This window comes from Penicillium arizonense (genome assembly GCF_001773325.1).
Source record: "Penicillium arizonense strain CBS 141311 chromosome Unknown PENARI_contig010, whole genome shotgun sequence".
Lineage (NCBI taxonomy): Eukaryota > Fungi > Ascomycota > Eurotiomycetes > Eurotiales > Aspergillaceae > Penicillium > Penicillium arizonense.
The window spans coordinates 270,630-294,526 of NW_019173287.1; the positions used below are offsets into that span (position 1 = coordinate 270,630).

At 51.0% G+C, this 23,897-nt stretch overlaps 9 protein-coding genes across 9 annotated transcripts; 3 read left to right on the plus strand and 6 right to left on the minus strand.

Annotated features, from left to right (window-relative positions):
- Window positions 1-50: 50 nt before the first annotated feature.
- On the minus strand, window positions 51-2,201 carry PENARI_c010G02040 (uncharacterized protein; the record flags this gene model as incomplete). Its single annotated transcript, XM_022632147.1, has 3 exons — window positions 51-1,595; window positions 1,657-2,088; window positions 2,151-2,201. 3 exons carry the CDS (start codon window positions 2,199-2,201, stop codon window positions 51-53), a joined length of 2,028 nt encoding a protein of 675 aa, XP_022487810.1.
- Window positions 2,202-2,815: 614 nt separating this feature from the next.
- On the minus strand, window positions 2,816-5,079 carry PENARI_c010G09226 (pseudouridine synthase PUS7; the record flags this gene model as incomplete). The annotated part of the gene is made up of 2 exons (XM_022632362.1): window positions 2,816-4,814; window positions 4,865-5,079. 2 exons carry the CDS (start codon window positions 5,077-5,079, stop codon window positions 2,816-2,818), a joined length of 2,214 nt encoding a protein of 737 aa, XP_022487999.1.
- Window positions 5,080-5,309: 230 nt separating this feature from the next.
- On the minus strand, window positions 5,310-7,144 carry PENARI_c010G02181 (uncharacterized protein; the record flags this gene model as incomplete). The annotated part of the gene is made up of 8 exons (XM_022632153.1): window positions 5,310-5,566; window positions 5,619-5,648; window positions 5,701-5,815; window positions 5,869-5,956; window positions 6,009-6,273; window positions 6,327-6,681; window positions 6,734-6,822; window positions 6,886-7,144. 8 exons carry the CDS (start codon window positions 7,142-7,144, stop codon window positions 5,310-5,312), a joined length of 1,458 nt encoding a protein of 485 aa, XP_022487707.1.
- Window positions 7,145-8,097: 953 nt separating this feature from the next.
- Window positions 8,098-9,817, plus strand: PENARI_c010G04472 (putative exo-polygalacturonase; the record flags this gene model as incomplete). Its single annotated transcript, XM_022632219.1, has 7 exons — window positions 8,098-8,358; window positions 8,444-8,709; window positions 8,772-8,851; window positions 8,910-9,151; window positions 9,229-9,298; window positions 9,412-9,691; window positions 9,748-9,817. The coding sequence occupies 7 exons, from the start codon at window positions 8,098-8,100 to the stop codon at window positions 9,815-9,817; spliced, it is 1,269 nt and encodes a 422-aa protein (XP_022487696.1).
- A 1,251-nt stretch (window positions 9,818-11,068) lies between these two features.
- PENARI_c010G11680 (uncharacterized protein) lies at window positions 11,069-11,424 on the plus strand (the record flags this gene model as incomplete). The annotated part of the gene is made up of 2 exons (XM_022632431.1): window positions 11,069-11,129; window positions 11,210-11,424. 2 exons carry the CDS (start codon window positions 11,069-11,071, stop codon window positions 11,422-11,424), a joined length of 276 nt encoding a protein of 91 aa, XP_022487756.1.
- A 308-nt stretch (window positions 11,425-11,732) lies between these two features.
- Window positions 11,733-14,666, minus strand: PENARI_c010G09158 (Hsp70 family protein; the record flags this gene model as incomplete). Its single annotated transcript, XM_022632359.1, has 1 exon — window positions 11,733-14,666. One exon carries the CDS (start codon window positions 14,664-14,666, stop codon window positions 11,733-11,735), a length of 2,934 nt encoding a protein of 977 aa, XP_022487681.1.
- A 783-nt stretch (window positions 14,667-15,449) lies between these two features.
- Window positions 15,450-16,916, minus strand: PENARI_c010G00114 (uncharacterized protein; the record flags this gene model as incomplete). Its single annotated transcript, XM_022632091.1, has 2 exons — window positions 15,450-15,823; window positions 15,872-16,916. 2 exons carry the CDS (start codon window positions 16,914-16,916, stop codon window positions 15,450-15,452), a joined length of 1,419 nt encoding a protein of 472 aa, XP_022487985.1.
- A 2,100-nt stretch (window positions 16,917-19,016) lies between these two features.
- On the minus strand, window positions 19,017-20,758 carry PENARI_c010G00755 (misato family protein; the record flags this gene model as incomplete). The annotated part of the gene is made up of 5 exons (XM_022632112.1): window positions 19,017-19,242; window positions 19,354-19,868; window positions 19,938-20,376; window positions 20,436-20,638; window positions 20,687-20,758. The coding sequence occupies 5 exons, from the start codon at window positions 20,756-20,758 to the stop codon at window positions 19,017-19,019; spliced, it is 1,455 nt and encodes a 484-aa protein (XP_022487699.1).
- Window positions 20,759-21,107: 349 nt separating this feature from the next.
- On the plus strand, window positions 21,108-23,405 carry PENARI_c010G10034 (uncharacterized protein; the record flags this gene model as incomplete). The annotated part of the gene is made up of 1 exon (XM_022632383.1): window positions 21,108-23,405. One exon carries the CDS (start codon window positions 21,108-21,110, stop codon window positions 23,403-23,405), a length of 2,298 nt encoding a protein of 765 aa, XP_022487809.1.
- Window positions 23,406-23,897: the final 492 nt, after the last annotated feature.

Sequence of the window (23,897 nt, forward strand, 5' to 3'; positions counted from 1 at the left end):
ATAAACGCAATGTTTATCGATCTAACGAAGTGACTGTCTCCTTACAAGGTCTACAAACGCGAGCAAGCAACCGACTTGCATGCTGGAGCATCCTCAACCAAAACACTTCGGTTCTTCTCTTGACTTGAGACCGCGACATCCAGACTGGGGTTTCCCGTGAAGAAGTTGATAGGTTTCAAGCCAACGACCATCTTCTCGGAGGGCATGACGGGCCAATCCTCGATGCGAGGGTTATGCGTAGACCCGAATGTGTGCCAGACGACAATATCCTCATTGCGCACATTTGAATTTCCATCGGGATCTTCCTTGCGCTGCTCAATCATAGACTTGATTCCTTCGCCGCCTAATGACTGCATTGTGTGCCGACCAGCTGGGAAGAGCTCGTCATCCTGGTAACGAGTCACCCAGATGGCATGACTACCAAATTCAGATCGCTTGGAATGGTATGATTGCGGGTGGGCGAGTAACATCTGGCTGTAGCATGGGAATAGCTTGAACCCGACTGGTGTTCCGGTGATGGGGTTGACCTTGTTTTCGTTGACAATTTTGAAAGTGCGGTTTGTCGCAAAATCCAGATCATGGCCACCCTCTTCGGTTATGATCTTTGACTTGGTTGTATAGCCAACACCGAAGGGATTGTGGACGTTCGGTATAGGGTGAGATTCCTCGACCTGTAACGAGTTCTCATTTCCATCAATTGCAGGATCGATTCGTAGAGAGAAGAGATGCTGGTGGTATGGTGCAAGGACACCGGGTGCAACGATCGTGCCGTAGCCAACCTTGTCATTGGTGTTGATTGGGCAGGTTGACAGAATGCCGGTGGCTCGCACTTCATAATGGATCGAAGCGTCTTGGCCGAAGTGGAATGCAAATATATATTCGTAGTTGCTGACCGTGATGATCGTCTGCAGCACGAGGATCCTCGAGCGAGTTACCACGGCATTCTGTGTCCGGTGATTTGTATGCTTCCACAAAATACCGTCATCCTGTTCATGGCAGCAGACCACATTCGGAAGCTTCAGCGGCTCACCGGAGGCAGTGTTGTGCCAACCATCGAAGTACTTGATCAGACCAAGGCAGTCACAGCCAAGGCGTAAATTGTTTGCATTTAGACCAGCACCATCATTCCCAAGATCAAATGCTGCTTTACGGGGATACGGAGATCGTGGATCACCGTACGGTACAAACATCTCCGACAAAGATAGACGGTAAAATAGACTTCGGTCCTCATAGCGAATATCATGGAGTGTCAAGCCCTCGCGGTAATTGAAACCCACGCGCATGGTCCACTTTTCCCAGCTGAGCAGATTTCCGGTAATTTGAAACGACGGACCTTCTGGCTGGATAACCTGGTAGGGCTTTGTAGTTGTGCGCGGCGGGGGTCGCAAATCAGGGTGGTACTCGCTCAATTCAGAAGAGTGAACTTTGCCACGGTCGTAGGGGCGTGCATGTCCACGGATCGACTCTTTTTCGGAGGATGGTAAGTGGTAAATTTGAGTAACTTCAAGTTTCTCCGATACTTCAGCGCAGAGATCAAGTGGGTATGCATAGAAGTTTGCATCGGGGTGGTCAAAAAGACGCATATAGAACCAACACTGGTATATAATATTAGATATAATCGCTAGGAATCCTGAGATCCTGAGGTGATGCACATACCATAGTCGTCCGCTCGGACATATCCTTCATACCATCAGTAGCATAAGCCCAAGGTTCAATAACGACAGAGGCGCCCGCTGGTAATTTGAGCTTTTGAATCTCCGCTTGGACTCTTGCATTCTCTCTGCAAGCTTTCTCAACGGCTTGCATGTACGCGCTGTCGATGTAGGGGTGCTTCCCTGCCAAGTGTTCCTGTCTTATGAGCTTTGTGGAATCGAGATCCACGAGAAGCTCAACTAACTCATACGATCTCGACGTAGATGGAACAGTGACTTGGACTCTTGCAGCTCGGGGAGGTCGCGAGGTTTGGGCCTCTCTAAGACGCTCTTTCTCAAGGAAAGCAATCATCTGCTGCTTAGGCGGCTCTTGGAGAGTGATCACCCTGAAATTGAGATGATGTCCATCGAATGCTCCGCGAACGATCTCGGCAGCCTGTTTTTCCCCACATCATATAAGCAACGAAGTTCATTGTACTTTGAATAAGAGACGCCAACCTTTGCAATTTCCCGAGGGGATAGGGGGTCAAAGGGGTGGACGGCGGCCATGATGAATGTGAGATCCCAGATATGCGATATAGGGAAGGCCTAGAAAAGGAAAGCGGCGACACAAGATCGGGAATAAAAGATAGAGACCGAAGAACGCAGAGGCTTTCTTGCAAACGGCGAAGTGCTAAGATATGTGCGAAATGCAACGCTATTTATATAGGAGAGTATTTCGTCACGCCTTAAAATCTGTACTGGAAAGGCCGCTGTGATATTTGCGAAGGTAAGGAATAGCCGGGATCAAGTTCTCGGAGAGTCCTCGGTGGATGCAGAATGTTCGCTAAGGTTAAGACTTGCCGGGGTATCTGCGCGATATTCGCTAAGGTATAAGAATAGCCGGAAGCTGCTGGGATTCGCGACGATCGCTAACGTTAAGAATAGGCGGGACATATCGGATTTCGTTCCCCGCATCTCCCCTTCAGAGATAGCGAGGAACGTGTCTATTGGTAGGGGGAATTTACGGCTTGGACAGAGAATTACTTCATGCATAGATATTCAATATCCCCTATTTGTAGTGGAGTACATCAACTTGACCAGAACATCATTCTGGTCAAATGCTATCTCACGTAGAGGATCCTTGGTAAGGCGATGTGCAGTCCATGAATCATGTTCGTCGTTTATCTTCCACCCCCAAAGTCAGCTTTGTAGGCAGTCATCTTGCCCTTTGTCAACTCGCGAAGAGCCATAGTGGCGTATTGACTGGATCCCAGCTGGAACTTCAGGATAACAGCCAGCTTATCTGGCTGTTCGTCTGTGGCGATGGTGATATCGGCATCCCTTTGCTTCAACTTGTCCATGTCAGTTGGCACGAACTGCTGATCGTCCTGGGAGTACAACTTGACATCAAAGGAGTAGTCGGCACCCATGCGGCTGAAGATCTTGCGGTAGCTGCCGCTCAGACTGGCATCACGCCATTTGCGGCGCATGTCGAAAGGATCCAATTTACCGCCCTGCTCACTGCCCATGAAGCGACTGTAGAAATCTTTCATTTGGTTGGCCGGGTAGATGATATCGTATCCAGGCTGGGGGAGAACGAGATCAAATAGGGTGTATTTGCCGCTGGCTGCCTCTTCAGCAGTGAGAGCCCGGGCGCGGGTGAACATATCCTCAGCCGCGGTGGCGCTGTCCTCGCCTTGAGGAACGATGATGATCTCGCCGTCTGCATCAACAGTCTCGTTTTTGATCTCAGGGGTTTCAGCCTCCTTATCACGGTGCTCTTGGACAATCACAAGATCGCCTTCCACAACTCGGTCGCCGTAGAGTCGCCAGCGCTCACCGACAGCAAAGTTCCAGACGAGAGACTGGTATGCGTGCACGTACATCAACCGCAGGTTGCGGGGAATGGTCTGCAGAGCACCCAAATAATCATTGCGCGAGTTCATGAGGTGGCGGATAATATTGCTTTCAGCGGAGAACTTGCGCGGAAGTTTCGACAAGATGTCATTGGTGCTGGTTCTGGCCTCGGTCTCGAGCTTGGTCTCAAACATATGAATGGCCATAGCACGAGCCTTGTCATCGTTGCTAATGTTCATGGTAGAAGCATCGCCTTGCTTTGCCGCCTCCAGAACGTGAGGGCTGTAAGACAAGATGGCATCGCATGCACCCTTGAAATCCGACTGTAGAATCTTGACACCGACAGTGTCAGTCCGAGTAGTGAAGGTTCCGAATCGCTGAAGGCCATAGTAGTTGAAGTATCCGCGCTCGCGGAGGTTCTTCAGAGAAGTGCCAACTACCTCGGTGGCCTTGGCGACTGCGCTCTGGGGGTCACTCAGGTTGACACCGGGAATGTCAGCCTCGCGCAGAGTAATCAGGAACTCGTTGCCCTGCAGATCTCCCAGGTCCAGGCCCTGCTTGCTGTATTTGAAGTCACCGAGAGTGGCATTGCGAAGAGTCGGGTTCAATCCCGCAAGTCGCTCAGCGAGAACACGGGTGGCGCAAGCACGCTGCGCGGTAACGCCGCGGCGATCCTTGGTTCCGGCAAACTGGAAGGACTTGGCGTTCATCTTCAGTGAGCGAGCGATGAAGGAGATAACTTCCATGGTGTCTTTGTTCTCCTTGTAGATAGTGAAGTGCAGGTAGGGTCCCCCGAGTTCTTCCCAGTTGGTACGGTTGCCCTGACCACGGGCTCCGCCATCGCCGCCGCCGCGTCCTCCTTTGTTCGAAGCACGCTTGAAACGGTTGTTCGCCGCGGTGATAGCCATCATGCCATCCTGGTCTGTGGTCGAGTCGATCTCAGAGTTGAAGATGCGACGAATGTTCTGGTGGATCTTGGTACGCAAGTCGCGATCAGAGATAGCAACCCTGACTTTGCCGAATTCGCTCGGCCGGGCCCTCGGCTTAGCCATAGCTTCTTTGTGCATGGTAATGATTGTAGTGGCATTTTCCGCGCCGAAGAATTCGCCCAGAAGGGCGCAGTCCTCATCCGACACTTGGAATTCGACTGGTGCTTGCTCGATCTTTGGCTGAGTTTCCTCAGTCTGCTCCGTAGCCTTAACCTCCGTCTCTGGGGCCTTTTCAACAGGGTTGGGCTTGGGGGCAGCATTCGGCGCGTTCGTGTTGTGAAGGTGAACAACTTCGCCGGCGGTTGTGATCTCGTTGACCATGAAATCGGTGTATCTGCGCTGAGCTTAGTAGGGCCCCGAAACACGCAACAAATGGTCTCTCACCTCTTTTTCAAGATACCCGAAAATCCCTCGTTGTCAGGACTCACGAATTCGGTGATTCCGACCTCAACTTCCTTGACAGCCTGAGCGTCCGGAGCTGCAGCGGGAGTGGTTGGGATATCTGCGGCGCCGTCGCCAGCGACCACAATCTCCTCTGGGCCAGCATCACTGGTCTTCTGCCGCTTGCGCGGCGACTCCACGAGATCGTGCTTCTCCATTGTCAATCGCTTGTAAAGGGTGGGGTTGGAGAAAGAAAAGGGTCGAGCTCCAGGAACTTTTCTTGACCGATTGGGAATAGCGTGGTAGGGCCAATGCGGGGAAGCCCTAATACCGAATTAGGAAGTATCTCCAACTTCATGTATAAGATTGACCTGGAAAATGATTCACGCTTAAGATCTGTTCTAACAAATGTATCCTTACTTCAGAGTGATTGGGCTCCTGTAAACATTCAATCCTCAGCAGGATACACAACTATCCGATCCAAATCCGCGCCCTTGTTATCAAACCCGTTATATAAACCACCAATGGTGATTTTGTTCTTAGTTCCCTTCTTCAGTGTCAGCTGTAGTGGGGTGGAGAGAATTATCCCTTTGTGTGTGTCTCTCTGGTAAAGGGTCTCTATGTTCGTCGAATCTCCATTGACCACCACGCTGCTAATCCTACGAAGTTGCCACGAACCGCCGATTCTGTCCGGGGTACCTCCAGCTATTGAATGCGTCAGAACCAGGCTTTAATTTGCAGTAGTGGGTGTACTTACGTTGGTCGCCGAAACCCATATCATCGGTGTCTGATAATGCTATTAGATTCTTCCGGATAGCACAGGAACAAGGCAAACATACTTTGGTAGTAAAACGATACCCATTGGGGTTTTCCGGAGCCTTCAATGTTCTCAAATGTGACTGTACTGTCATTTCCATATATTCCGGTGAGGATTACTCCATCGGTGGCGAAGTTCTTTTGACCTATCAGTCACAAAGCCTCTAGCTCCGAAATATGATCGTACTCACAGCCTCTTGCTTATATGCATCGCCCTGTATCTTCGCATCTTTTGCACTGTAAGTCTTTCCCTTGATTGCTTTCCATTCACCGGTTTTTCTAGTATCTAGTTAGTGCACTCGATCTGATGCAGGTATCGAGGAGGACATACACGTCAAGATCGTAAACGTCGTGCCATTCCACTGATAGACGCTTGCTCTTCTCGTCAACCTGAATCGGCAGCCATATATAGCGACTATCCCAGACAGAGTTCGAGTCCCACTGGTCTCCAATGTAGAGATATGTTGTCTTCTTTGTTCCCTTTATTTTCAACGTGAATCCAGACTGCGAGTTGAAAGTGCGCGTGTTCAATGGCGCAACAATAAATGGCTGGGACCAAGGACCACTCAATGAGTCGGCGCGGAATGCCACCACGTCTGCATTATTAGCCAAGTACTTTGTGAAGAGGTGATATGATAAAGCCGCTTACTGTTAGGCCTATATCCAGTCTTGTGGCTCATAAATGCCCAGTAGCTTTTGTCTGTCTGCATGATAGAGGGCGCCTCAAGATCAAATTTTGGGAACCGATACACTATCTTTTCGAGTGCCGTGAGATTGTCGTTCATACTTGAGATGTACACATCTCGCCCATTCACACTGTCCCCGTTTGAGTAGAGAGCATAAGATCGGCCATCCTTGTAGTCAGTAAACATGCCAAAATCCTGGGACCAGTTTCCAAGAGGCGCAGTTGCGTCGACGAAGGTGTATGGCCCACCGACCTTGGAGGATACCGCATGGCCTTGCAAAAGAAGGCCGTATTTGGAATTGTCGGCATGCCACCACATCTGCTTGATCAGCCTTCTTTGTTTATAAGTGGTACGTAGACCGCATCCTTACATGATAGTCCTCAGTCTGCGAACTGTAGGCCACTTTAGGTCGCTGAATAATGTTACTGGGCGAGATATATTGGTGTCCCTCAACCGGAGCTGTAAACTTCAGATGTCAACTTCTTTCCGCAGCCAATCAGACTTTACAATGCAAGAAGATACCTAAGGCCAGTCCCCCAAAAGTCCAGGTACTCAGATCCTCAGAACTATAGACAGATACGCCTCCGCCTTCTGGTTGATCTTCTGTTTTATACTCGCCGAACCACCAGAAGCGGCCGGATTTCTGGTCGAAGGTGATTCCGGACCCGTGGGCGTTGATCAACGAGCCATTTGTGTCATGCCATCTACCTCCGGGAACAATGTACTTGCTCTCTGATGAGATTACCAAGAGGGTCGTCAAAAGAGCGAATGATAGCCGCATTATGGCGTTGTAGTTTATGCCGATAAAATCCCTCTCGGTATAACAGGGATCTACATGTATCACGTCTGAGGGTCACATTTATAGCCTTGTCGTCCAAATTTCGGTCTCTACTGTGCCGACGTTGCGGGGTAAAGAAAGGATACTAGGTGCTTGTGCTTGGTATGACTTATGGGAGTTTGGCTTCTATGCTATACTGAACTCCCTTGTATGATGGGTTGAGTTCCTGGGACGTGAGAAGTAAAATTATTATCCGTAACAAGCAAGCAAATACAAACAAGGCATTGACCGGTGGATGAACTTCAAAGAGCGTTATTATCACAATCTTCGGAAACCACATTCTGAGAATTTACTATAGCTGCCTGTGTGGTGGATGTAGTGGGTGATTCAATTTGGTGCAATATGTTTGGATTTAGGACATAGTTCTCACTTTACAGTCCTGCAATGCTACTTGGCGTAGTTACTTTGCTGCAGGAATTTTTCCGTTTAATAATGATCTTGACGTATTGTATCAGGTCTATTCACATAAAGCTACTCATAAACTTTAGTACTGTATCCTTTTGAGCATGGAATAATTCCTCCGAATGCCAAGCACCCCCGCAATTATATCCCGCTCCGGGATTAAATACTTTCGGTTAATATTGTGCCGACTGCTTGGACGATCTGAGGGGTCTCCTGCATATGTACTTTCTTTGACTGATGTAGCTTTTCAGCGAGCGGCCATTCATTGGTGCAAATTTACTTCTGTCAAAGACACGAAGCTATCCCTGCTCAGGAACTTAACTAACCTTCATCTCGATTGCCTCGGTTCGCACGGGCAGTGTGTACAAAACTTCTTCTGAGTCGGGCAAAGACCGACCGATGTTAGAAGGCAGTCTAGCTGCAACTATGCTTTAAATCGTGAGTGTAGAAAGAGAAACTGGATTCTATTTCACATATCAACGTTAGCTCTCGTCATGTGGCCCTCAATCCCAATCATTCTGGCTGTTTTAGTAGCTTCATTCAGCCCGGTGGCCGCCAAAGACCACCGAAAGAGCTGTACAATCAAGGGTGGCGGGAGCAATGTGACCGATGATGCTCCAGCTATCATGAAGGCATTCAGAAAGTGCGGCCGAAACGGAAGAGTTGTCTTCGAGCCTACAACGTACTATGTTAACTCAGTTATGAACGTCTCCTGGCTCGAGGATGTTGATATCGACATCCACGGTACCCTTTTGGTATACCTATCTCCTTCACATGCCTTGCAATATTAAACATCGGTATTACGTATCTGGTTTGCTGATCATCTACGTCTCGCACTAGTGGAGCACCGATATCGCATACTGGCTGAACAACTCAATGCAGGTTGGGTATCAAAATCAGTCAACAGCCTTGATAATCGGCGGTGATAATGTCCGAATCAACGGTTATGGGAAAGGCACGTTCGATGGTAATGGTGATTATTGGTATCAATGGATTAGAGAGCAACCAAACACATCCAACTACCCAGGCCGGCCGCACGCTGTGACCTTCAGTAATCTTCGAAACTCGGCTATTCGTGGCCTCACATTCCTGAGGAGTCAGATGTGGTATGTGAACAGTCGAGTAACATTGCTGAGCCATCATTTGCTTTACTAACCTTAATTTCAAGGACGATGTCAATCATTCAGTCTCATAATGTTTTGCTTGATAGTATCCTCGTAAACAACACCGGGAATTGGGCACAGAGCTGTAAGGACTTGACTAACGGTACTGCAACTCAAAGACAGAGAGTGCTAACTTGTCGCAGCCAACACCGATGGGGCCGATACCATCCACTCTTCACATATCACATTCAATAACTGGACCGTCTACAATGGCGATGACAGCCTTTCTATGAAGGCTAACAGCACTGACATAACCATTACAAACAGCAAGTTTTACAATGGATTAGGTATTGCTATGGGAAGCATTGGGCAATACAAGGACCAATTCGAGACAATTGAGAGGGTCACGGTCAAAAACATCGAATACTACAACACATTACATGCTGTGAGTGACCAATTCCAAGGAGATGTTACTAAAAAGTACAGCTATATGGAAACTTCACTCACTACCAAATATCCTAGTTCTATATTAAAACATGGACAGCCGATCAGAATGGCTACCCACCGAACGGAGGAGGCGGCGGACTCGGATGTAAGTCTTTTTGTATTTTTATATCCTGTGCCCTTTCTAGATCATTCTTTCCACGCCAGTCTATAAATGCGCTACCTATGGCGTGCCTTCGAGTTTGCTAACTCATCTATCAGTTGCATCTGAGATGAAACTCACGAACCTGACCACGACAGGACTTCGTGGGGCCGCGTTCGCAATCTCTCAGTGCACGCGATTCTCAGGTGCACCAGGCCAAGGCAACTGCACGAACTCAGAATTCCAGATCAAGGACGTGGAAATTGACGGTCTATCCGGGACCAGCGAGTCAACGCGGGTGGCAAGCTTGCAGTGCAGCACTGTTGCGCCGTGCACCAATATTTCCATCTTTGACACTGCCCTGCACTTTAGTAATGGCACTGATGCGGAGGGGTACCTGTGTGGGAACGTTGCGAACCCAATTGGATTTAACTGTACCGGTACACCATGTGTAGGCGGAAGCGCCACTGGGGAGTGCTAGGAATGAGCTTGATTATGCTGGAAAACGCTCCTAATCAGCCATAACTCACTTGCAAGAGGGTATTTAGCACATATTTTCACTGTAGGGGTTATTACTAGTTTTCAGTGTCTAATGTACACTTTAAATTGACGTTTGGAGCATTTCTCGTGTAGGCAGCAAGTATGTCCGTAAGCAGCTCATGCCTAATAGGCTAGTACCAGTTGGTGCATACTACCATTGATATTTACAATAGTTGGCCCAGAGGAGTATAAACGCCAAAGCCGAAGCTTCTCTTGAAACACAGCCAGTGGAGGTGTAGGCTACTATAGAACTACCCTCCAGATGGAATTCCGATATGACACTTATCACGGATGAGTTTGAAATGCCCAAATAATATTAATCCAGGCCTGTCCATGCAAAATGCCGCTCCGGAGATGTATCCCAGTTACTTACAAGCATCTTCTAGCTCATGAGCTGTTAAATATCCCATTAACAGACTAGACTTTTGCCAACATAATCTTCAGTAAGGAGCAGCCAAGAGCCAAGTCTACCATGAACCGTAACCTTCCTTAAAGATCTGAGTGGCTGTATGGTCCCACATCTTGGGAATGGCTTTTCAATCCAAGTGGAACAGTCTCCCACCGAACATGTAGGCCACGCCTCTCCCGATCAGATTGCATGAGCTTACCTCACATCGAGGAACCCGCTTACGAAGATGCCGGGCTAGTTTGAAAGGCTAGAAGAAAGCTCAGCGCGTGATATTTAATGCCTTGGTTGGGCGGATGTTTTCAGCATGGAGTATCAAGACAAGAATCTATGTAGTGAATTCGGAGACCGTGATTAGCAATTGCGTAGATCTAAGTCTATACTCCATGGACATGCATAAGTCTGTTCGACCAATACCTACCAGCTACCAAGGTAGTTTCTCAGATATATCCAGCGCCACCGAACAAGCAAATAAAAAGCAATATGCAGCACAAACCCCCCACAGATTCAAAATCCAACGCTGGGACAACATAGCTGACTGGATTATGCGCATGAAAAATTACATTTGTCTCTGGGAAATCCACTCAATCTCCGACCTATGGCTTCTGGTCGGAGGATACAAGAAGAAACTCACGCCGAGTCCGAGGTATAAATAGGAGACTTCCACCCAGTGCTCAGGATTCCATTCACGCTTTTATCAATCCAAACCAGCTACCATCAAATTCATTCGGTAAGGCTTATATGACTTCTGTTACTTAGTCTCTCTCTCCCACACTTTATACATATGGAAGAACAAACTTAACATCCAACCAATCCACCAGCTCCCAAAAATGAAATCAAACTACATCGTCCTCTTCGGTATGGCCCTTGCCGCCATGGCCGCTCCAACCAGTGAGTGACACCTACATCCTATATCAAGCTACAATCGAAGATAAGGATCGGGAATCCTCTAACGAAGTTATGATCTACAGTCCCCGGAGGTGGCGGCCACGGCGGCGCTGGTAGCGGCCTCGGTACAGGCGGTGGTTCCGGATCAGGCCTTGCCGGCGGTGGCGGTGGTGGTATCACCATTGGTAGTGGCATTTCTGGGGGATTTGGAGGTGGTGTTGGTGGGGGAGCTGGATATGGTGTTGGGGCAGGATCCGGTGCTGGAGAGGGCAAGGGCAAGGGTAAGAGTGGATGGTAAATCTGATTTTGCTTTGATTTGAATATGGGCTCTGTGGATCTCAAGTCGCACTTGTGGGGTTTACATATCTAAATATATGGAACGGGACCAGGCTTCTCAAAGTAGGAGTTGAAAGTGAAAGTGGCGCTCATCCCAAACTCCATGGCTATTTTTTTTCTATCTTCGGATGTAGTGTGCATGATACATGGGATGCGTTAGAATGGCAATGCTCTGTGCTGTGCGTTTTAAGATAAGACAGAAAAAAGAAGGGAAAGGTAAACAAGATGCAGAACAGGCCAAGAAAGAAAAGAAAGAGATCGATGAAGATTTTACAGTTCATCTTTAGGAAGGTCTTCCTTCTCCTTCTTGGGCTGCTCCTTGGCCTTGGCCTTCTTCTCAGAGTCAGACTGCTTGCCCTTCTTTCCCTTGCTGCCGGAACTCTTCTTCTGCTGTCCCGCAGCGGCGGTCATCCGCTCATAAAGACGGTTGAGGATGCGCTCGAAATCGCGCAGTCGGGAGTCAACCTCCACAAGAGTCAGGGCCGGGTCGTCGGACTCGGTTAGCTTCTCCTGGAGACCGAGTTGGGTTTCCAGCCAGGGAGCGGTGGACTCATACGCCTGGGTGATAGCGGTGAGGTCGGATGGGGTGAAAAGGGAGTACTTGGGGCCAGTGGGCTTGGCGGTAGCGGCGGTCTTGGCGGAGGTTGTGGAGGTGGAGTAGGCGTCCTCATCGAGGTCATCGAGACCCTCGCCGGAGGCAGCTGGGGTGGGAGTAGACGAGTTGGTCTCGGACTCGGTGGAGGTGGCGCTCGAGGCGGAGAGGGAAGATGAGTAGGTCTGCTCGTCGTTCTCGATTTGGTTCTTGATCAGTTCCTTCATTGACTCGGCGTTCTTGAGCATGTCCTTGAGCAGCTCAACGCGCGCGGGACGAGCGGAACTCTCCTTCATGCGCTTCAATGCCGGGTTAACGATATCCTTCAGGTCCTTGAGCTTGGATTGGAACTCGGCTGTCTTAGCCTTGTCACTCTCCTCGTACAGCCAGTCGCTGGCCTTGGAGGCGCGCTCGGAGAGGAGGGTCAGCTGATCGGCCTTGACGGCCTTGACGAACTCCTCGTTGTCGGCGAGGTCTCGGCTGCGGTAGATGAAGGACTCCAGCTCATTGAGAGCCTCCTCGCGGAGGATGCGGTCATTGTCGGAGGTATCAAAAGCAGAAAGGCGGGCGTGGATGCGAAGAAGCTCTGCGGCCGAGGGAGCCGGGGTTCCGAGAGGAGTTGACTTCAAGCTGATGGGAATGATCTCGGTCTTGATCTGGGGAGTGGCCTTTGCGTCCTTGGTAGAGGTGGTAGTGGATGTGGTGCTGGCAGAGGTTGTGGTGGCAGACTCAGTCTCAGGCTCGAGGGTAATCGATTCCAAAGGCTCGCCATTCTCATCCACAAGAGGTTGCTGTTCATCCTTCTTACCCAGACCGAAGAAGCCCTTGACATCTTCAACAATGCCCTTTTTCTCAGACTCAACTTCGCAGCTGACGTTACCACCAACAACTTCGGGGAGACCGTCAGCAGGGCTGAGGCGGATCGCGAACTTGGTGGTGATGTTTGCAGTAGCGCAGCCGAAGGTATCCTTGAGCTTGGCCACAGAGGCTGTCAGGTTCTGGGTCTGAACACTGAGAATAGGTTGTACTTCGTTCTCGGCGACATGCTGAGCGAAGCTGAATTCGAAGTCCTCCAGGTTCTTCACGGTGACCTGCTTCTCAAGGCCGACCTGAGAAGTGGCAGTGAAAAGCTTCTGGTTTCGATCCTTGCCGTCAGAGTTCCACTTCAAGGACACAGGGTATGAAGCCGCATCACTAGCGCGGATATCCTTAACGCGGAAACTGGGGCTGAGGGCAGCACCCTTGAAAGCAGCACCAAACACAGCGGCCTCGTCGGCATTGACGTTAGTTCTGATCTTCTTGGAAGAACCACAAAGCTTCTCCAACTGCTTCTGAACGAAAGGAGTACGGATGGCTCCACCGTGGAGAACCACGGAGTCCATTTCATCCAACTTCAGACCGGCGGCAGCCAACGCTTGCTCGACAGGGGTTCCAATACGGGCGATGTGCTCGGCAGCCATCTTTTCAAAGCTGGCCCGGCTGAGCTTGTATTTGAAGTTGAGATCATCGTCGTACAGTCCCTCGAAGCTCGTCGACGTCTCCGTGTTGGCGCTCAGGACTTGGCGGAGCTTCTCTGCATCCTTCCAGAGTCTCGACATGGTCTTTCCGTGTGCCTTGACTTCAGCGACAGTAACCTTGTCCTTGAGCTTCTTGTCTTCAACCAGTTGGGAGATCATATCGTTGACAATAAGATCGTTCAAGGAGTCTCCGCCGAGCGACTTATCCCAGCCAGCTCCAATAACGTGAACCTCCTGGATAGTCTTGTTGAACTTGCCAACATCCTTAACCTTGCGGCTCTGGAACCGCAGAACGCTAGCGGATGTCGATCCAGCACCCATGTCGTAGACGACGTGGTACTCGGGCTTCTCGCCATCGGAAACACTGGGGAAAGTACGGCTGGTAGCGTAGTTCAAGCCAACAGCAAGACCATCACTGACAAGAGCCTGGATCTTCAAACCGGCAAGCTCAGCAGCTAATTCAAGGCTCCGCTTCTCCTCCGCGGTATAGAACGCTGGGTAAGTAATGACGGCATCACGAACATCAGAGCCCTTACCAGCCAAAGTATCTGCGTTAGCCTTGATCTGCTTCAACTGCATGGCAAGAATCTCCTCGACCAAGAAAGCCTCCTTCTGCTCCTGGCCGAGACGGTTACTGCGGAGAGCAACGGAGCCACGACCATCAGGCGCAGTCTCTAACTTCAGTGCGGGGAACCGACTCCAGTATCTCTTGACAGTCTCATCAGCACCATCATTGAACGGAACACCCAAAAGTGTCTTCAAGTTGATGTAAACATCATCCGGGTACCGAGCCGCCAGGGCGAGCGCATCACCACCATAGAACCGTTCGGGGAAAGGAGCATCGCTCTCTCGGGTAGGCTTGAACGCGATCGCGGCGGATTCCTTGCGCTTCGAATCCTTGGTGAGGACGATCTCGAGTGGGATACCAGGTTTCACTAGTGCGGCCTTGAAATATTCTGTGCCGATGTCGATACCCAGAACGGCCGATCCGGCGGCTGATGCTGGCCCAGCGAAGCTGAGTAGGAAGAGGAGGAAGGGGAGTACGACGAGTGATAGCATTGGGGAGCTAGATAATCGCCGGCGGTTGAATGCCATGATCTATGTTTTTGTGCTCCGGCTGTGGGAGTCAGCCAAATTAATGATTCGAGATGGTAGGTTCCAAGGGAAGTTGCAGGTCACCCACCTCGAGCACGTATATAAATGTTTTTTGAGGAGCGATATCTAAATGTTCCACCGGGTTGCCGAGTGATGTGTCGGAATTCGGGTGGGACGCTGGCTTGCGCCAGACGGAGAATTGTATGGAGCTATGGAAGAGCTCGAGATTGGCGTCGAGACGGAGGAGATGATGGGGGATGTCGACGGGTGAGGATGGGGAGAGAAAGGAGTTGAGTCAGAGGGATTAAGCCATCCGGAAAGGGATACTGTGGCCACTTGGAGCGTGAAGCCTGAAAGAGCTGTTGGATGAGGACACGGGTCATCATGCAAACATTGGCATGTTTGCACTGCTTATCGTTATCGTCTTACATAATTGCCCTAACTCGACAGGGCTGAATGGGCGTCATGCTTGAAGTTATTATAGGATATTGCGAGGAGTGGTGTAATTACTGAAATAAATATCAGTTGACTAATTTATGTATGACTATATTAGGGTTCCATAATCATGGATAAGGAGCGTCAGTCGTCAACCCATTAATAACTGTCCTGCCAGATTACTCGTGTAATTAGAATAAAAACTCAAGCATCCCCAAAGACCGGATATCCAGAATACGATTTTTTTTAGTCTTTTCATGATCTCTTTTTGGAAAAAAAAAAGTTGTCTGTCCAATCTCCATTGAGCAGAGAGTATCTCTAAGGCAGATTGGCTATATCGGTGACCGCTTAGAGCAGAGCGAACAGAACGGCCAGACCAGGAATGAAGGCCACAATAGACTTCTGGAACTGAGCTGGAGCACTGTTGAAAGCAGGAGAGGACGAAGCAGGAGGAGCGGATGTGGAAGACGTGACGGGGATGGACGACGACTCAACGGGAGCGGGGTTAGTTCCGGAGGGCTGAGGAGCAGGGGAGGTAGCCTTGGGTGGGACCACAACGGAAGTAGTAGGCTCAACAGCAGGAGTCGTGGGGACAGCCGGGGGAGTTGTGGGCTGGGTGCAGCCCTCAGTGCAGGTGAAGACAGAGGTCACGGTGACAGTACTAGTCTGGGTCACAGGGTGAGTGTAGGTCGAGGAGCCGCTGGAGACGGTAGACCAGGTCACTGATATCATTAGCAATTGTCTCTGTATATTCGTTGGAGTTCACATACCAGGGCAAGTCGTAGTGGTGTAGGTGGTAGTCACGACCACAGGAGGGGGAGTGACAGTGGAGGTCTCGCAGGGAGTTGTAGTGGCGGGAGGAGCAGTAGGGGTGTCAGTCTCGCAGGGAGTGGAGCTGGCGGGAGGAGCAGTAGGGGTTTCAGTCTCGCAGGGAGTGGAGCTGGCGGGAGGAGCAGTAGGGGTTTCAGTCTCGCAGGGAGTGGAGCTGGCAGGAGGAGCAGTAGGAGTGTCGGTCTCGCAGGGAGTGGAAGTGGCGGGAGGAGCGGTAGGGGTGTCGGTCTCGCAGGGAGTGGAAGATGCGGGAGGAGGAGTGGGAGTATCGGTCTCACAGGGAGTAGACGACGCCGGGGGAGGAGTAGGCGTGTCAGTCTCGCAGGGAGTAGACGACGCCGGGGGAGGAGTGGGCGTGTCAGTCTCGCAGGGAGTAGACGACGCCGGGGGAGGAGTAGGCGTGTCAGTCTCGCAGGGAGTAGACGACGCCGGGGGAGGAGTCGGCGTATCAGTCTCACAGGGAGTAGAAGACGCGGGAGGAGGAGTGGGAGTGTCAGTCTCACAGGGAGTAGACGACGCGGGAGGAGGAGTGGGAGTGTCAGTCTCACAGGGAGTAGACGACGCCGGGGGAGGAGTGGGCGTATCAGTCTCACAGGGAGTAGAAGACGCCGGGGGAGGAGTGGGCGTGTCAGTCTCGCAGGGAGTAGAAGAAGGCGTCACAACCGGGGGAGGAGTAGGCGTATCAGTCTCACAAGGAGTAGATGTCTCGACCGGAGGAGGAGTGGGAGTATCAGTCTCACACGGGGTGGAGGTGGGAGTGACAACTGGCGGAGGAGTAGGAGTATCAGTCTCGCATGGAGTAGTCTCCGGGTTGCCGCCGTGGTCACCGTCACCACCGTGACCCCACCAGTCACCACCGCCGCCGTGCTCCTCACCACCACCGCCGCGGATGGCAATGCGAGCCTCACCAGCATCTCTGGGTGTGATGACCATGCCGGACGCGAGAGTCGCGGCGTAGAGCAGAACGATTGGAGCGCCCCGCATCTTGGCTAGCAAACGAGTGTTGATATAAAAGTAGGGCTCGTTTATAGATAGGGCTGAATGGACCCTTGAAACGAAAGACGATAGGAACCGTAGCGAGAGAGTTCCTAAACGGGAAATATATGGAATCGAAATCGTTTCAGAAGTGAACTAGGACGACGAGGGGGGGCGTGGGTTAATTTATGTCCTCTGAGTTGGTCCTCCCAAGAGCCCAATCTGGTGCAGGAGGATCAGGATTGCCAATCCTGATTGCCTGACTCACTTAGACTCCGCTTCCCGGCCATTTCCCTGATAGGAGCCGACGGTACAACGGCACTAAAAACAGACCAGAATGGAAATAAAAAGTGGCGCCTGATCTTGGAAAGCCAACCAAACCTAGCATGAACGATCGGTATCAAGCGGTCCACCCGCGTATTTTCCAGTGCAGAGGCTGGGCCATGATGTAGGGTATAGGACTGCCGCATGCAAGAAGGAGCTAGCGCATGTACACGGGCCTGGTTGACTAGACGACAGGTACTGGGGTTGAACCAATAAACATTTGACTCGGTCTCAGAGATGGCATCTGGTTCGTCAACAGTCGACCAGGCTCTGAATGGAAAAAGGCAAAGACGTTCAGAGCCCGACGCTTAAGCGGAACAGAAATCGTTGCAGATTAGGCCTTGGCGAAGCGATGTGTAGCCCTGCGATTGACAGTCATGGTACCCATGTTCGGCAAGGTGCCCGATGCGGGCCTCTCAGATTTTTCCTTTCATTCACATTTTTACTTCCCTTCTTGGCTATACCGAGTGAAAAGAGAGACATGATGATGCTGGGATCCATCCAGTTCCGTGGTCAATCCAGGAACCCTTTTCCACATCCTAAGAATAACCTGGAGCTCGGTCCTGTTCTCCATGTGTCAAGATAAGAAATGTGTGGGGAAACCTCGCAAATGAGAGTGAACATTGGAGACTCGTTCCAAGGGACATTGACCACGCTTTACCGAATCGAAGTCAATTGTAAAGAAACGACCCATCGCAGGGTGCGGGAAAAACACGGAACCTTGTGATTGCTGTGCATTGGTCTGGACTTGCCCTGTGTGCAGGATCCACGGTGGGTCGAAAGGAAATTACCGATCGGAGCTGATGTGGAAAGGATATTCGATCAAGAGAAATGTGCCTCATTGCAGGCTTGCAAAGATAACTTGGAAGTGGAATTCAAGTGTGCCTGAGCGGGACAGATGGTGACGTTACATGACTGCCGAGCATGCAGGGGAGTGGACTTGGAGAGTGGAATTCCCCTGTGGGTTTTTTGCTATCAAGGAAGTTCCCCGTCAGGTGATGTCAGCGCCTGTCTCTCCCTCTCTCTCTTTACTATATTTGTTTATTTCTTTATTTTCTCCTTATTAGTATTTTATTTCCATTTTCTTCGGTTCAATATTCTATGTCTTCTCATTTCACTTGACCTTGAGAACCATGAAAGTCTCGGAACTCGTGATACTGCCCTGAAGTACAACGCATACTCCGTACTATTGTTGGGGATTGTCAATTGGACTGATGATCCCAAAAGAAAACATATTACATGTACACAGTACATAATACGTTATGGCGGGGTACTACTGTATTGCCAGCCTCCTCACTATATCCCTGCTCGTACATGCGTCGAAACCTCCCAATATACGTATGTACATGCAAGTACATGTATACCCGAGAGGGGACCCGTCAGACGGCAAATGCGGGGGTCACATTCCCAGGGCAACAATTGTGTCTTAGATATTGAGATGTCTTAAACTCTGCCGCCACATGCTGGGGTTTACATACGCTAACCATTATTATCTGCGGCGAATAATGATTCTCGGGAGGCTGGTCCGGGATTGTCGTATTTCCCTAATGGTCAACGCCACGGACGCATCCCCCGGTATCCAACCCACAGTTAACGGGCGTAGACACTAAATTTGGAGTAATACGGTCCACAAGCCATCTATTCTAGGTCCAGTCCTGAGGAATGGGGCAAATTGAGGGGAAGAAATGGGGAAATAATGGCCTAGTCTGCCGAAGCCGACTATACCCTGGCATTGATTTGATTGCGATGATATCAACACTGGTCATGCACCAGAACAGGTTGGACTCAATCGTCCTCATCGTCCGAGCCACTACTCCACCCGGTCTCGTAGAATTCTCGAATCTCACCGAGCCCGTTGATCATGTCTTCCCGCTCATCAACCGAGACCATGCGAGCGGCAGTTGCCGAAAGGGCCTTGATTCTCTGGGCTGTACGGGTCGAAGCGGTCAATGCGGAAAAAACGTGGATGCCAGTACCTGCTTTGGGAGTGGGGAACATGTCGTGTGGGAAGCTGTCAAGTATAGGTAGACTAAGTGGCGTATGGTAACTGGGTATATACAGTGTGAGTTTCTCCTGGCTGAGACAATGACTGGGAATGCGAGGGTGCCAAAAAAAAACTTACCTTTGGAGCATGGGCTCGGAGTTGTAGAGCCTGAGCTTCCTGGCGTGCCCGAGATCCCTCTCGTCCGCGGGCTCGCCTTGTCGTTCCGGTTCATTTCCACGAGTAACCTGGACTTGATTGAAGATGTGGGCGCCCTGGTGGTGCTCGCCGTCATAGGCGAAGTCAATGTCGAATTCAGTTTCTGCTTTAGTCGATCCTTCTTCATTGGATGACTTATGATTATGACCGTCATTGATTTTATTGATGGAGGTTTGCAACTCGAAGATGGTGTGTGTACCATGCTCGCCCGCCAGGGAGGCCTCGAAATGCTGGTACGGCCGCAGTCGGGAGGGCAGCGTGACCGTCTCGATGGCCGAAGCGATCAAGGCCGTCTTCTGCCATTCTGATTGGCGATCCACATTGAGGTAGCTGGGAAGTTTATGGGGTAGGTCGATAATTGGGGCGTAGAGTGATGCCTGTGGTGAGATCGAGTAAAGCGACCTGGCCTTGTTCGTATCATTCTTGAACTGGCGATGCTGTTCAAAGTTCGAAACTTAGCCAACCAACTCATTGACTCCTTGAAACGGCACTCTTGTGTTACTTACCCTCTGCATCCTAGTGCCATCCTCGATAGCCCAAACCCAGATACTTTTCTTTCCGTATTCGTCCTTCAGTCTCTCGATATACCGGGCCGCAAATCCACCCCAGGCGTCATCTGACCCGGAGAACAATTGCAGTGCTCGTAATTGATCACACTCCTCAAGGAGAGGTCTCACATCACGGTCGATCAGGTCATGCTCTTTGTCGAGGGTATGAAACAGCTCTTCTCCGACGTTCCAATCCTCGAAAGGCATAGTTTGGGAGTTCAGCTCGTATTCGTTCAGCTGAACTATAGACCGTGGGTGGTAGAACACTCGGTTGTAGTCCGACCAGTAGCGTACAGACTCCGAGGTTAGACGAGGAGCTTGAGTACCCAGATCCAAGCTTTTCTGATAATCACTGGGCTGAATTGGAGTTTGCCTTTGAACAATCTCTGGACCATCCCTGTCAAGGGTTAGCTTTGGTTGCTTCACCCATACGTTCCATCCATTGGTACATCATACCATAGACCCTGACCGGCATTAGAGTCTTCGGTAAGTTCGTAAAGTGCATTGTATCTACGCAAGGTACCGAATCCACCTTTGAGGTCGTAGATTACTGTCCGAGGAGTGTAAGTCTCAGAGCTATCAGCGCCGATACCTGGTCGGAAATGAACGTCATGGTCGACATTGGACTCTTCGCCCTCATTGTATGTAAAGTATGATTCCTGATATACATTAGACCAAAGTTGGGCACCGACTGAGAAAGACATTACCTGTAAGTTCCAGAAGTGTGTCGCCAGATAGTTGGCCCGCTGGCCCAGCTGAAGAGTAACAATTTCATGCATCTTTATGCAAGCAATGAACACTGTCCAGGATAGCCCGTCTGTAAATTTTGATATTGGCAATGCAAGTCTTCAACGGCACACAGACATGACGATGATGCACTAGACCCGATGTGGGTGAGGGGCGCACGTGAGGGACTAACTTCATCGGGGAAGGCGTTCCTTGTCACCACAGCAACAGTCACATGACCTTCCAAAGAGGGCAATAAACATCTTTGTGTGGGTGCGTCACTTCTTGAAACTCCACAGTGATTTTCCCCCGTGGCATAACCCTTATTTTCTCATTCCTGTGATGCTCCTTTGACACTGTGATCTTCATCGACTGGATCTATAAACTGTCACAGCATCTGCGATGGAGTCTCCGACGCGTCTTGCCCTGAGTCCCTCAAAGGTCCTCCATCCGGTGTCGCCGGAACGCATGAATCAGCAAACCATACCCGCCTCGCCCTCGCTACCAGCCGACCTCCTCACACTACACCACAAAAACGCCAGAGGCGTCTCAGAAGTCCAAGCCAAAGTGGCTTTCCTAAACGGTCTATCGCGGGGCACTAGCCCTGGCGGTTCGTCCGCTGCCAACAATGCCGCCATTCAAAGGGCTATTCTCGGCCGCGAGGAGGCCGAGTCAGCTCTAGCCACCGCACAAGAAGAACTATCCGAAGCTGAATCACGAGAACGCCGAATTAGCGAACGCCTCGAATCACTACTAGAGGAATTACACGGAACGAAAGAACGCCAGGGGCATGAACGATCTATTTTCGAAAAAGAAATTCGCAAGGCCCGCAAAGAAGCCTTCCGGGCTGGATCAACTTTGGTGAAACTTCAGGAAGAACTGAAGCATTCAAAATCGGAAGTCAAAGCACTCAAGGACGAAGTGACAGCAGAACGGGAGTCCAAGGAAAAAGCCAAGCAGGAGGCATTCGAACGTGCTTACGCACTCGCTGGTCTGACCGAGGAACTCGAAGTCCTCAAAGGGAAACTCCGCTCTCTGGAAACAGACAACCATTCTAGCAACCTGGAAGTTCGCGCCCATGAGATTCGGAGAGAAGACTTCGACAGAATGTCATTGGCAGAGGGCGACCTCGCCTTTTTGACTACGCCGCGGAGACCTAAACGTGTCGCTGCAGGCTCCGTCCGATCCCCCGCCCTTGAACAAGAAGAAGACGAAGCGGAAGCTACACCTCCCAAGCGCCCGCGTTTGTCCGACGTTGCGACTAAGAATGAAAGAACTGCCTCTGAGGCGGATCCCGTTGAAGTAGATGAGGATGTCTTGGAAGAAATGAAGGAGGACCTTGTATTCGAGCGCCGCCGCAGGGTTGCCGCAGAAGAAATGGTGCACTTCTTGAACATCGAGTGCCAATTCGAACGCTGCTCTTGCCGCATTGCTGAGAGTCAGGGTCGTCGCTACATCTACGACCGGGATTACTATGACCGGTTCCAGAAGCCGGAGATTGAGGCTGCCGAGGCTGCTCACGCTGAAGCCGCCCGTGTCAAGGCTGCCGAAGCCGCGCAGGTCGAGGCTGCTAGAATTGAGACTATTGAGGCTGCGCAAGCCGAGATCGCTCGTCTCAAGGCTGCTGAAGCTGCTCGAGCGGAGGCTGCTCGCATCGAAGCCGCTGAGGCTGCCCAGGTGGAGAAGGCCCGAACTTCTGCTGCTGTTGAGGCTGCTCAGGCTGAAGCTGCGCGTATTGAAGCTGCTGCAGCTGCCCAGGCGGAAGCGGCTCGAATTGAGGCCGCCGAGAAAGCAAAGGCCCGGACCGTCCGCGAGGCCACTCCTCAGCGAAACAATGCTGAGGCTAGTATCGATCAGGTTATCTCTCCACAGTCTCTTGCGCATGAAGAACCAAGTCGTACCCCCCTCGCTGAGCCACCTACTCCGCCGGTCCACCAACACTTCGAGCCTGCCGTAAAGGTTGAGTCCACGGAGCCTCCAAAGATGCCGATGCCCGAGGAGCCTATGATTACATTCTCACCCGAGACTGGCACATTCAAGGCATTCCCATCGCCCCTTCGAGACAACGTCAGACCGCTGCGATTTGATTCCACGCCCGACCTTCCCCAGCCGCAGGAAGATTCCCACGAAGAGTACATTGACCCCTCAGCACCGGTCTCTAACATCGAGACTTTCACCACATCTGGAGAGCCCGCCCCTATAAGAAAGCCCCGTGTTGCTCCCTCGAATACTTCCCATAATCACTCGGCAGCACCCCCACCTGCGGAAGCCAGACCGCCACGTAGGGTTGAAAGAGACGTGCATGGGCATCGCTCGAACGCACCTTTGCCCTCGGAAGCTAGGGCTGGGAGACGCGTCGAAAGAGAGCAGCCTCAACCCTACCCTATGCCCACAAAGAGAGCTCCTCTCCGTCAAGAGGCACAGCCCCAGCGCACCTCTCACCCCGGCATCCCCGACACCCCTATCAACCGGGAAGAGGCCCTCGCCCAGATCAGAGCTCGACGAGGCCGTGCTCGCAGCCAGCAACGATCAGTCAGTGCCACCGAGGCCAGTCGTGCAGCTCGAACCTTCGCCGGCACAAACCCGAGTGCCACTCGCGGACCTCGACGTCTCCCCAACCTCCGGCCCGATTCAAAAACAGAAAACGATGTTGGCGAACGTCGAGATATGAGTGCTCCTGTTCGGATGTTCCGACGTTAATGGTGTCCTGCTAGCGTTGGTCCAAGATGCGTAGTTATGTCTTTCTTCACTTTTGCATAGTCTGCCGGTGCTTCTCGTTTTCAATACCCCCCGGCGCTGCGTAATTTGCTTCTGTTTCATTTGCATGGCGATTGGAAGCAATCTTTTTTCTTGTTTTCTTTGTTTTTGGTCTTTATTGAATGACTTATGTTCGGTTCACGAGTCTCACTATACTTCACATGGATTGATTACCATTCTCTATCACTTCCTCCTCTTTCCTCGATGCATTTTCGGCTTGAGTGTCTATCTTTTTTTATCTTTCCTATGTGGCATTTCTCTTCTTGTGAATACTTCTCAACTCTAGACTATTCGGGTTATCAATCTATTCTCTGTCATGCACATTACTTCACTCCCCAGAAAGGACGCCTCCACCGCGAGTCGTTTCACAGCTTGAAGTCCACACACGTTGCTCTGCATATTGACCTAGAGGATGCCAGCATGGTTTATCCCTTG